This window comes from Mus caroli, unplaced genomic scaffold (genome assembly GCF_978045245.1).
Source record: "Mus caroli unplaced genomic scaffold, Mus_caroli_1 scaffold_9, whole genome shotgun sequence".
In the NCBI taxonomy this organism is placed as follows: domain Eukaryota; kingdom Metazoa; phylum Chordata; class Mammalia; order Rodentia; family Muridae; genus Mus; species Mus caroli.
In genome coordinates, this window is record NW_028227264.1 from 94248795 (window position 1) to 94261099 (window position 12305).

Sequence of the window (12305 nt, forward strand, 5' to 3'; positions counted from 1 at the left end):
TAGGCTAAATAGTTTAAAATAGTTATTTTAAAGCATATACTAATTTTCTCCTGGAAGGGAAAAAAATCTCAAATCGGTTTTAGATTCTAAACTGGTGCTGTGTTAGTAATGTGCTCTGGAGAAGGGCTGCACTCCACAGTGTGGTCTGTCTTCTCTAGGAATAGTGGGTTTGTTTCCATGTCTTACCAGATAGTCTCTAACTTTGCTTCTTTGCCTTCAGCTCCTTTATGTAAGGCATTTTTGTTTTTATTCACATCTGTGTCATTTAGTTAATAATCATTCCACAACCTAGACTTTAGAGGTTTTCTTTCTTATTGATAGTCCATCTAAATTCTTGACCTCAGTGAGATATATTTGGAGCCTAAGTTTTCTTATTCTGACCCTAACCTACCATAATATTTTGAACTCTTTTGATTTCATCATGTTCTTATAGAAAGAATTCTTTATTAAGGACTAACATCCATAAATATTGAACAGAAGAGGGCCTCGGTATGTAGAGCATTCAGTGCTTGCCTAGCATGCGTGAAACCCTGGGATAGGTTTTCCAGCAATGCCTAAACCAGGCATAGTGCTGCCTATAACTGCCTAGTGATTGCCCATAAGCCCAGAACTTGCAGAGGTGGAGACAGGAGGATCAGAAGTTTAGCGCCATCTTCTGTCAGGTATGTGGCTGCATAATAAGTTGGAGGTTACGATGGGTTGCATGAAAACATATCTAACGGCAAGAAAGATAAATATTTAATGGGGCAAGTAAATACAATATTGAGAAATCAGAGGACAGTGAGGTGGCTCAGTACACAAGGGTGCTTGCTGCCAAGCCTGAAGACCTGAATTCAATCCCTGGAGTCTACTTGGGGAAGGAGAGGCTAACTCCATGGTTGTCACACTTGCTATGGCATGTACACACACACACACACACACACACACACACACACACACACACACACACACACGTGAGAAACAACTGAGTAAAACTGCAGCTGGAGTTAGTGACAGAGCGTGAGCCTGATTGTGAAGGACAAGGAGAAGCGAGGCACGCTCTTCCCTAGAGCTGCTGTTCCTGGCCTGTTTATATGTGTAAACCTCTAAGAAGCAGGACGGTAGGTAACTGCAGGGTTCCCACATTGTATTCATCACAGACACTCCAAGTCAGATTCAGGAGCCTCACAGATTAGTAGTCAGGAAACAAACATTTATTGGCGGGCTAATCATGCCAAGACAGAAGCACATTCCAGTAGGTTTGTATTTGAGATAAAGATTTGAAGAATGTGATCAGTTAAATTTTAACTCATCTTGGGCTGGTGAGATGGCTCAGTGGGTAAGAGCACCCGACTGCTCTTCCGAAGGTCCAGAGTTCAAATCCCAGCAACCACATGGTGGCTCACAACCATCCGTAACGAGATCTGGCGCCCTCTTCTGGAGTGTCTGAAGACAGCTACAGTGTACTTACATATAATAAATAAATAAATAAATCTTTAAAAAAAATTTTTAACTCATCTTACTTACATTCACACACATATAATGTATGTGCCTGGTGCCTGCCAGGGTGAGAAGAGGACACTAGAGTTCCAGACGGTTGCAAACCAGCATGCCGTTGTCAGGAGCCAGAGCCATGGCTCTTAACCACTAAGCCATGGCTTCAATCCCTTTAAAATTTTTTTCATCTAAAACTTATTTTAAACAATTTAAAGGAAAAACTTAAGGATGTCATTCTCCCAAACTTAATTAGCACGATGTTTTTCTGTAGATTAGTTGGTATCACCCAAGCTGTGATTGACTGTGCAAATTATATTCTCTTCAACTGTCCATTTAGGTCAGAAATGTAAGTTATCAGGTATGTTAGAGGATGCAGGATAGTGTTCTGTGCTAACTAATATTCTTTTAGATGTGTAACCTTGTAAATTGAAAGCAGAGTAGCAATTTGTAGAATCGCTGTATAGGTCACAAGTGGTTTCTAAATTAGTTTCTGATGCTGTAACCACACATTCTAAACTTCAGCACTGAAGGCTAGGGAGTAAAAGCTGTTTTCTGTTTTTATTAAAACCCTTACTACTATAGGGGTATACACCTTTAACCTAAGCACTTGGGAAGCAGAGACATGCAGATATCTGAGTTCAAGGCCAGCATGATCTACAGAATGAATTCCAGGGCACTCAAGACTACATAGAGAAACTCTGTCTCAAAACCAAACAAACAAAAATCCACCACCTATAAAACATTACTGTTGTTGTATCCATGTAGAATTCTCATTGTTGCCCCTCCATACTCTGTACTTGTTGCTAAAGATGTAATTTGTGTTGTTTTATGTGAATATAATATCGCTGCCAAGAGTGTAAATATTTAGGATTATATATTGCATTGTGCCAATTGTCAAACAACCATCCTGTAGAATGATTGCCCAGTTCAATGAAATACATGAATTATTGATTCATAATTTCTTTATTTGGTTATGTTTTTTAGGTTAAAACTTCAACAACAAATTGTGAATACCGAAAAAGCAGAGAAAGAAAAACTTGAAAATTCTGAACTGAAACAGGTGATTGTAATGCAGTTTGCTTTTATTTTGTTGAATGCTTCTTTTAAGTCTGTTTTGTGTAGCTTTTGCAATTAATAATAATTAGTACTTTGTAATCTGATCACCATAATTCATAATATATTGATGAAGCTGTTATGGAAAGATAAAATGTTTCAATTTTTCTGCTATAATTTAGTAGACTTGCTTTACTTTTGCTGTTTATCTTAATATATTAGTATGTGGTAGCCTTTGACAATTTTTTTGTTACAGTTAAAATGACATATTTTGACATTCTGAATTTTAAAATTAGAAATATTCAGGTTTTTAAGTTACACATGTAAAAATATTCTGTGACACGTCATAGGTTTTTGTTGTTTTGGTTTTGTTTTCTTGCTGTATTTGTCTAAAATTTAAGAGTTGTGTTTATAGGAAGAAATTTTTATTTTAGTTAAAAGAAAGATTTCTATAATGTAGGGTAAAATACACATGAGTATTTGTTTCTAAATTCTGGTTTTTTTTGTTTTGCTTGGGATGTTTCTATTTTCTTAGATTATGAGTAGTGAGGATTCCACTTAGAGTTTTCCCATCTGCTGACACTGCCTTGCACATGCACTTTGAGGACCTGAATTGAGAGAGAATAATGCTTGCATGTCAGCCGAAACTGCTTTGAGTGTGCACTTACGGAGCCTCAAGTGGCAGGGCACAGTACTCAGACACTGGTTTCTGCTCTCCTATGGATGTAGAGTTAAGTTTCTGAAGGTTGCTTAGTTACAAAGCCGTAGTAAAGAGTTAATACTTTCCACTCCTTAGTTGTTTTTTTTAAAGTAAGTTCTATATGAAGAAATTTATTATAAAATAGAAATCAGAGACATACAGTGTTACTGCATTCTAGTAATTGTACCATGGACATGTATAGTCTGATCTTACATGGCTTTTATACTGTTAGCCATATAATGGGGTTGTTTCCCACTTAGCTAATTTATTCTACCAAGAATCTTGCTTTTGTTAGCTGTGCTGGTACTTACTTGCCTGTAATCCTAGCACTTGGGAGGCTGAAGCAGGAAGATCAGGAGTTTACAGACTAACTGGGCTGTGTAGCAAGACCCTTTTTCTTTTGACTCTTAAATCTTACGATGATGTTTTGTTTTTGGTGATGGCAGAGACCAAATTCAGGCCTGTGTGCATAATAATTAGACAATTATGCTATACTGCTGAGCTGCATCCTAGGTTTACAGTGGGTTCTTTAGATTTATGTCTCTTGATTCTTTCAACTCTGAAAGGTCTCTTAGAGAATGGCTAAAGAGAAATGAAGTTAAAAATGAAGACTTTTGTTTATTAGCTTAGACATGGCTTACGAAGGATGTAGATACATAATTGTCCCCAGTGAGGTCTATTCAGTCACAAGTTTAAAAAGTGTAAGTCTTTCTAGCCAGTTGATTTATAACTCCAATATATCATAAGGAAAGGTGCTTCCATATGAAGGTAAATTTTGGGTGAATCAAGCCTGTGACTTTGATACCTGTGCTGATAAATGGCTCTAAATCAGTGGTTCTCAACCTTCCCAATGCTGCCACCCTTTAATACAGTTCCTCATGTTGTGACCCCCAGCCATAAAATTGTGTTATTACTTCATAACTGTGATTTTGCTACTGTTATGAATTGTAATATAAATGATATCTGATCTGTAACCCTTGTGAAAGGCTCATTTGACCCCAAAGGGGTTGTGCCCACAGGTTGAGAACTACTGCTCTAGAGGCTATGGAATCCATAGTATATTTATTAGATTTCTCAAAGCACCTTTCTCCTTCTCAGTACTGGGCCATACAGAAAGCTAGGAAACCTTTGAAGAACAGGATTATAGTGACTCTTCTCATATGCATGCCCAACAATTTCTGAATTCTCTGAGAGTAGCCTTTCTGGTAGAGTAGTTAATCTAATGTGTGCTTCGGGAAAACAATGCTCTCTCAACTGTTTTCTCTGCTGGTTTGCTTTTAAAATCTCTTCTGTAGAGAGGGGAAAGGCTTTGTAATAGGAGACTATCTGCCAATGTTTTCTTCTTCCCAAAGCACCTACTCCCGAAACCTCTTTGCAGTGCTCATTTGGGGATGAAAAGAAAGAAATCAGTATCTAAGTTCTATATGGTATGAAATACTTTGGTTATAGTGAGAAATGCCCCCAGCCCTTGCTATTCATTATCTCGCTTACAGGGCACCCTGCATGCCTCACTGGGAGAGACATTTTTGTGGGGAGATACTCTGCTCCTCACATGTCTTGATGGGTAGATATCTTAGTGTCTTTCTGTTTTTCTTTTTTCTTTTAAGCAAATCAGTCATTTGCAGATCCAAGTGACCTCACTGACGCAGTCGGAGAACGACTTGCTGAATTCAAACCAAATGCTGAAGGACATGGTGGAGAGACTAAAACAAGAATGCCGAAATTTAAGGAGCCAAGCTGAGAAAGCACAACTAGATGTGGAAAAGTAAAGTTTGCTCTTTTTTTGTATACAAACTTTTTTCTTTCTGCTATATAAAATATATTTTATTGATGATTGAAACATTGAATGTATTTGTGGGAATTTACTTTCTCCTTCTATGAAATGAACTTTTACTCCTAAATTGCTTCTAAAAGTTTTAGGAATGGACAAAGGACCTTTAAAATTATATCTGAGCACAGTGTTCTCAAAACTCTTAATGAGAAACCTTTATTCAGTTAGCAAATTAAACTATGATTCCCCAAATCTGTATTGAAAACCAGAGAACAGAATGCTTTGGGTTGTGAGGTTGCTCGCACTGTCTCTGTCTCTGTCTCTGTCTCTGTCTCTGTGTGTGTGTGTGTGTGTGTGTGTGTGTGTGTGTGTGTGTGTGTGTTTGTGTGAGAGTGTGTGAGTGTGTGTGTGAGTGAGTGTGAGTGTGTGTGTGAGTGTCTGTGTCTGTGTGTCTGTGTCTGTGTGTGTGTGTTGCAAACACACACAGACTTAGAACTAACCATTTGGATTTCTCTTGTGAAAAGTTATCTACTTACTTATATTCTTTATACCTTAACATTTACTGCTGGTAAACGGTAAACTGGTATGGAAAATGCTCTGGGTATGCTCAGGATTTTATTCTCTAGACAATGCTGTGAGGAAGTGGGGCTCAGGATGTAGTTCAGTAGAAAGGTCTGGCTAATATATAGAGGCCTTGGACTTGATGTCTGGCTAGTATATTAAGCCTGGGGCTTAATGCCTAGCACCACAGAAATAAATTGTAAAAAAGGAAAAAGAAACATAAGTATAGAATATTGTTTTATATTTGCTTTGTTTTTATAGCATATTTTTAGTTTTCTTTCCAAATTCTTTTTTTTTTTTTTTTTTTTTTTTTCGAGACAGGGTTTCTCTGTGTAGCCCTGGCTGTCCTGGCACTCACTTCGTAGACCAGGCTGGCCTCGAACTCAGAAATCCTCCTGCCTCTGCCTCCCGAGTGCTGGGATTAAAGGCGTGCGCCACCACGCCCTGCTCAAATTCTTAAATAAGTCTTAACATATAAATTTTTTTTTCTGCAGTTTTTCCTATTGTAAAGCTTGTCTGTGTTTTATAGATGGAGTTTTATGTATGAAAAGGAAAATGTTGTATCTTGTGATCCTCAAGTATTTGATTAAAATGAGCTTAAGAATTGTAAGAACATACAGTGTAGCTAACAGCTTTAAGTAATTCACTGTTGCTTGCAGACAGATAATCATTACCTGGTTCCAGATACCATTCCTGGACAGGGATGCAGCTCAGCAGCAGAGCCTGCTCAGCAAGTGCATGGCTCTGAGTTACATTCTCAGAGACAAAACAAAGTACTGGATTTTATCTCAGTCGAATTTAACTTTTGTTTCAGCAAGTACAAGCAAGCTAACATGACAGGATTTGTTATTTTGATTTTTAGGGACCATGGTGTTGATACTAAAATTCATATTATAGATAAATATGCAGAATAGCTTTTAAATTATGTTATTACTAGGATACAACTTAAAATGTCATTTATATAAAGTTTATTCTACACAGAAAACATTCTGCATTAAGACTTAATATTAAAAAAAAAAAGACTTAATATCAAGCTTGGTCTTTGTTTCCCCTTTTGGATATGGCTACCTGTATGTACTATGTAGCCCTGACTGTCCTAGAATTTGCTAAATAGAACAGGCTGGCCTTCAGCTCAGAGAGATCAGATTGCCCAGGCCGCTGTAGTGCTGGGGTTAAAGGTGCTAGCTACCACACCAGGCAGCAGGTTTGGTTTTTAACTGCCTAAATTAGGCACAGTTTTCATATCTTGATGTTTATAATTATTGTTTACATTTTAAATGCTTATTTTGTCAGTAAAAAAAAAAAAATTCTTTACACAACTTAGATGCTCTAACTTCAGTTTCCTAACTTACTTAAAAGACACAACAGATGTATCTAATTCCAGAGTGTTTCGTGTAAGCATTGTGTACATGTTATTCTAAATACAGTGTCATATTCATAAAACTTGCTCTGCAGCAACAATGTGAGGAAACATGTGGGCACATAAGAGTCACCATAGCTGGAAAGAGTAGGGCATGGTCAGATAGGCAGGGAGTTTGAGAACACTGGCGATAGTGCCTATTTGATCTAAGAATTTCTCTTCAATACTTGGCATGTGTGCCTGTTCTCTGACAGGACACTGGAGGAAAAACAGATCCAGTGGTTGGAAGAAAAGCACAAGCTCCACGAGCGTATCACAGACAGAGAAGAAAAGTATAACCAAGCCAAGGAAAAACTACAGCGCGCAGCGACTGCTCAGAAAAAGGCAAGTAGGTCTTAGCTACAGTGCTTTCTGTACTGTCAAACGCTTTCCCAGAGTAAGATGTATTACTGGCATATTTAACTTGATATCTAAACATCACACTTTGTTTTAATTTTGCAGAAACAGTTAGTTGGGGAAATCCAATTAATAGGTATATTCCTAAAATATTTTAGAGTTAATATATATTTTCTTTTAAGTGATATTTTTCAGAGCCAATCTATACAAACATATATAGCTCATCCTTTACTTAAGTCACAATGTGACTAGACCTGTTTCAATTATACTTAGCATCTGTAATATTGCTTTTGTGGTTAAAGTCTGGGCCAGAGATAGAGCTCATAGGTAAGAATTGTCCAGGAATACCCACCAAGTTCTGGTTAGCCAGGGCTACTTGGTGACATAGACAGGCTACACGCCTGTCTCAACAATAACAAAAGAAGTGTTTGTTTCCAACTCAAAAAACAAACTTGCCCCAGCAGTAGGATCTTCTGAGACTCCGACAGTCCCTGCTTTGATGCTTTGTCAGATTTGTCCTCTGTAGGCCTATGTTCACAGTCTTGGAACCAGTCCAGTACTTGATGAAATGACATAGCCAGATGATTCATCTAGTCAGTAGCTTACAGCTTCTCCTACTACACACCGGCTGTGGTAGACTCTCCTCGGCTGGGGCTCATTGCTGCAGTGCTTCAGCAGTGATTTCCAGCAGGCCTGGAGTGTGCCAAGAGACAAGCTTGTGTGTGTGTAGTTGTAAGTCTTCATTTCATAGGTTCTCCTCATAGTGACATTGGGTATGGAGAAGAAATACAATGTGAATGAAAGAAATATGCCCTAGGAATAACAGTATCTTAAGATCTGTGTATATTGCTGAATAGGTTTAAATAACTGAAGACACTGTTGTAATTCTAAAAGTAGTATAAGATTGAGATTAGAAGATACCATTTCTTATATAAGAAACCCAGCATTTTAGACCCATAGGAAGTACATTTTTTCTCTTTTATTGGCCACTTATATTCCTTTCTGTCCATGTATAAATTTTGAAAGGCTTTTAGTGTTGGTGAAATTTCAGTGATTTATTTTTTGATAACTCATAATGACCTTAGAAATGCCACTGCACTTCTTGTATTGTGTTTGAACTTCAGAAACCTCTGAATTAAGAAGTCTTTAGAAAGTCTTTCGACTTTTTGTCTTTTGCAGATAAACTTTCATGTTCTTCCAGTATTAGAAATAATTGTTGTAGAGATCAGATCCTAATTATTAAGGTTAATTTGGGTTGACTGCATTTGGAGCAAAGGTGACATCCAGTGGTGACAGAGATTATTAACTGATAGTAGGTGTGCCAGAAAGAGAACAGAGAGTGATAGGCTAAACCTACAAGTGATGCTGTTGTACCATTATTGTAATGATGCAGTCTCCTTCTTTCTTAAATACTTAACTGGTGGCTGAGAACATAGTATCATTTCACTTTTAGACTGTGGTTTGTGTGGGGAGGTGGAGGGCTAAGGGGGCAGGTGCACTCCTTGTGCATGGAGCCCTGGCACCTCTATCATTCTCTGCCTCTTCCTCTCTTCTAGAGCCTGGGCCTGTTTTTGAGGCTAGGCTGGAGCCACCAAGTGCCAGTGATCTTCCTCCCTTCCACGCTTCTCTCTGTGCTGAGAATACCTGGTCTGTTAGGAGTGTTGGGATCCAGACTCCAGGTCTCTTCTTACGCTTCACCACTGTACCATCTCTCTAGCTCCTCACTTCACCTTTTGTTGTTGTTTTTGAGACAGAGTATCATGTAGCTCTGGCTGGCCTGGAACTGTATAGACCAGCCTAACCTTGAGGTCTGGCTGCCTCTGCCTCTTAAGTGCTGGGACTAAAGTCACAGGACACTATACCCAGTCCACTTTTTAAAACATGGTGTGTGAATTACAATTTAAGTCATAGACAGTTGCTCAGTTTAATCCAGTGAATAGCAGTGACCTGAAGCTATCACACCCTGTGGAACACTGTTCTATGAGCTTAATTTTATCAATGAAGTTGAAAATGAGGTGTGTGTGTGTGTGCGCGCGCATGTGGCAGAGGTAGTATTATGTATGTAAATATATATACTTTTAGGATTTTAACTGATCTTAGCTTTCAGATAGCTTTTTTATTTTTTTTATATATTTTTATTACATATTTTCCTCAATTACATTTCCAATACTATCCCAAAAGTCCCCCATAGCGCCCCCCACTTCCCTACCCACCCATTCCCATTCTTTTGGCCCTGGCATTCCCCTATATTGGGGCATATAAAGTTTGCAAGTCCAATGGGCCTCTCTTTCCATTGATGGCCGACTAGGCCATCTTTCGATACATATGCAGCTAGAGACAAGAGCTCCAGGGTTCTGGTTAGTACATCAGATAGCTTTTACAAATGAGGGAACTGAAGTTGTAGGTAACCAAGATGACTTGACTAGCTAGAATCCAAACTTTGGGAATCATGGTGTAGCATGCCTTTAATCTCAGCACTTGGGATGCTGAAGCAAGAAGAGTGTGAGTGTGTTGTACCCGTTTGAGAGCCGACTCTGATGATGCAGTCGCACTAGGGTCTTTTTATTCAAACTCGAGCTTGGGCTCACCACGGACCCCGACAGAGCAGGACGGGAAGGTAGAGGCCCGAGCCCACTTTCAAGCAAGCATTTTTAAAGGCAAGCCAACAAGTAACGGGGCTTCCAGCCTGGCACGGATCTAACTGGGGGCTATTATGGACTTTTGTTGCTCTTTAACATAATTGGCTGTGCCAGGAGCCAAACCATAAACTTAACTTCTGCTTTCCACCGGATGGTGGATGTCAGGAAGTGAAGTGCCAGGGGCAGGCTTGTAAGCTGGAAACCAGTGCTAGCTGTGGGTTTGTTGGGGAAGTGACTCAAGTTCAGCCTTAGGTCAGGTTCTCTAAGATGGAGTCAGAACCCAAGATCTGGTCTCTCAAGTTCAGGTCCAGCCTAGACTACTTAGGGACATTTTATTTCACAAAAAAACAAGCCAGGCTTGCATCTATGGTGTAAAGTCTCTGCCTTTCTGCTTTTACTACAAGGCACTGTTATTCTAGTGTCCCACTTTGTTTGAGTCTAGATATTTTTCAAGTTTTCTCCTTAGAGTTCATATGAGTCTGATTAGGCCTTTAAGTCAGCACCCTGGAGGGAAACCAGAGGTAGGTGGAGCTTTTGTGGGTTTTAAGAACAGCCTGGTCGACATAGTGAGTTCCAGGCAAGCAAGGGTCACAGGGAGTCTCAAAGAAACAAAAAGGAAACAAAACAAGACCACTTCTCCATCATAGTTTTTCTATCCTTAGAAATATAGTTTATAGAGATGCAACAAACTTTTAAGTTCTTTATTTAAATATCAAAAATATCTTAACTTTCTTAGGCAGTAAGACAAACCATTCTATTCTAGAATAGAATCATAACCCTTTCAAATTTCTTACTCATGAAAAATGCTTAAACTCGAGACTAGTGACTTTGTTTTCCCTTCAGGCTAGATAAACATGCCATCTGGGTATGTTTATTCAGAATGCTAAACTTGTAAGCATAAGACTTAACATCATTTTGAGTAAGTGTACTTAGGTAGAGCCTTTGGTGAAAATGAAATTTTGATAAGTTTATCATTTTTTTAAATTTATTTTTGAAAAGCATGAACAGGGATCTTGAAGTTGAATGTTGTTCTTTGGTTGAAGATTTCTCTCTATCTCCGTCCCCTATCTTCACTGCCTAATCGTGAATATGAGTAATGATCTCTTGCTATGAACACAATGAACTGTCTGTCTTTTTGAGGCACTTGAAGTAACAGTTGGCAATTTTTATTTTAGCATAAGTCCCTCGGAAGTACTTTTTGTGTTGTTGTTTTTGATACAAGGTCTCTCTAGCCCTGGCTGGCCTGGATCTCAGATCCATCTGCCTCCCATATGCTGGGATTAAAGGTGTACACCCACAGGCCCAGCCTGAAGCAGTTCTTGGTCAAATAATATTGTAAATGTTTTCCAAAACATTCCTTGAATTGTAAAATGTTTTATGAAGCATGTTATGTGGCCTAGCATTATGCTGAGAGAGAAGAGAAGCCATCACTGCTCTGTATCCTTAATGACTATTTGAGGAAAGAAGATAATGTTTAAGAAACACCTGATAATACTATCAACCACTCCCAGGTAAAGGGGCTGTACTGGTGACCAGAAATGGGAGAGCCAAACAGGGAGATCAGTAAGTCAAGTTAGAGATGAATGAGGTTTTGAATACGGTTGAGGAATACAAAGACTAAGAACTAGATAGAACTGGAAGGAGGGGCAGGTACCAGGAAGGATGCTCATGGCTGGGAGCAACAGTGTGAGTGTCATGGGAGCCAGAGTTGAGGAACGTTACCCAAGATGAGTGCTTGCCTCTAACCCCAGTGCTGTTGGCTGCAGGGACTTGCTGTGGCTTTCTGGCTGTCAGCCCGGCTAAAACAGCTCCTGTGACCTCCAGGTTCTGGGAGAAACACTGTGTGAAGAAGGGAGTAAAGCTGAGAGTTGACAGCAGGACACCTGACCTTCTCTCCTTCAGCCCCATACATACACAGCTCACACACATGCACACAGACCACTTTTTAATGGGACAAGTGGCCATTGAGCGTGCTTCTTGAAAAATGTTAACTGAATTTGGTATTAAAGGAGAATCTCAGTTGATTCTTGTTTTTGAGGTTTCAGCAGAGGAGTACAACTATCTACTTGTGTTATAATCACACACTCCTCCATTTTTTGGAAACAGGATCTCATGTAGCCCCAGGGTGGTCTTGAGTTTTGTATGTATTTCATGCTAACTTGGCCCTACTGCCTTAGCTTTCTGAATGCAGCTACACCCAGCTCTAGATACCCTGTAAGTGTTGTAGTACTCTTTGTATTGTAAGGTATTCATTTGTCTTACTGTGTGATTATATTGGAATGCTAATGCAAACATTCTTATTCTAATCCACTATAATCTCTTTTACCTTGACTGCAGCTGCAAAGACTT

At 39.1% G+C, this 12305-nt stretch overlaps 1 protein-coding gene across 2 annotated transcripts in view; it reads left to right on the plus strand.

Annotated features, from left to right (window-relative positions):
- Positions 1-12305, plus strand: part of Cep83 (centrosomal protein 83) — a 115758-nt gene that overhangs the window by 83976 nt on the left and 19477 nt on the right. For both annotated transcript variants that reach the window (XR_003837767.2, XM_021175324.3), the window contains exons 11-13: positions 2461-2536; positions 4837-4994; positions 7176-7305. Coding sequence is in view for 1 of the 2 variants with exons in the window: in XM_021175324.3 (XP_021030983.1) it covers positions 2461-2536; positions 4837-4994; positions 7176-7305 (364 nt within the window). In the remaining variant the exon portion in view is untranslated. The remainder of the gene's footprint in view (positions 1-2460; positions 2537-4836; positions 4995-7175; positions 7306-12305) is intronic.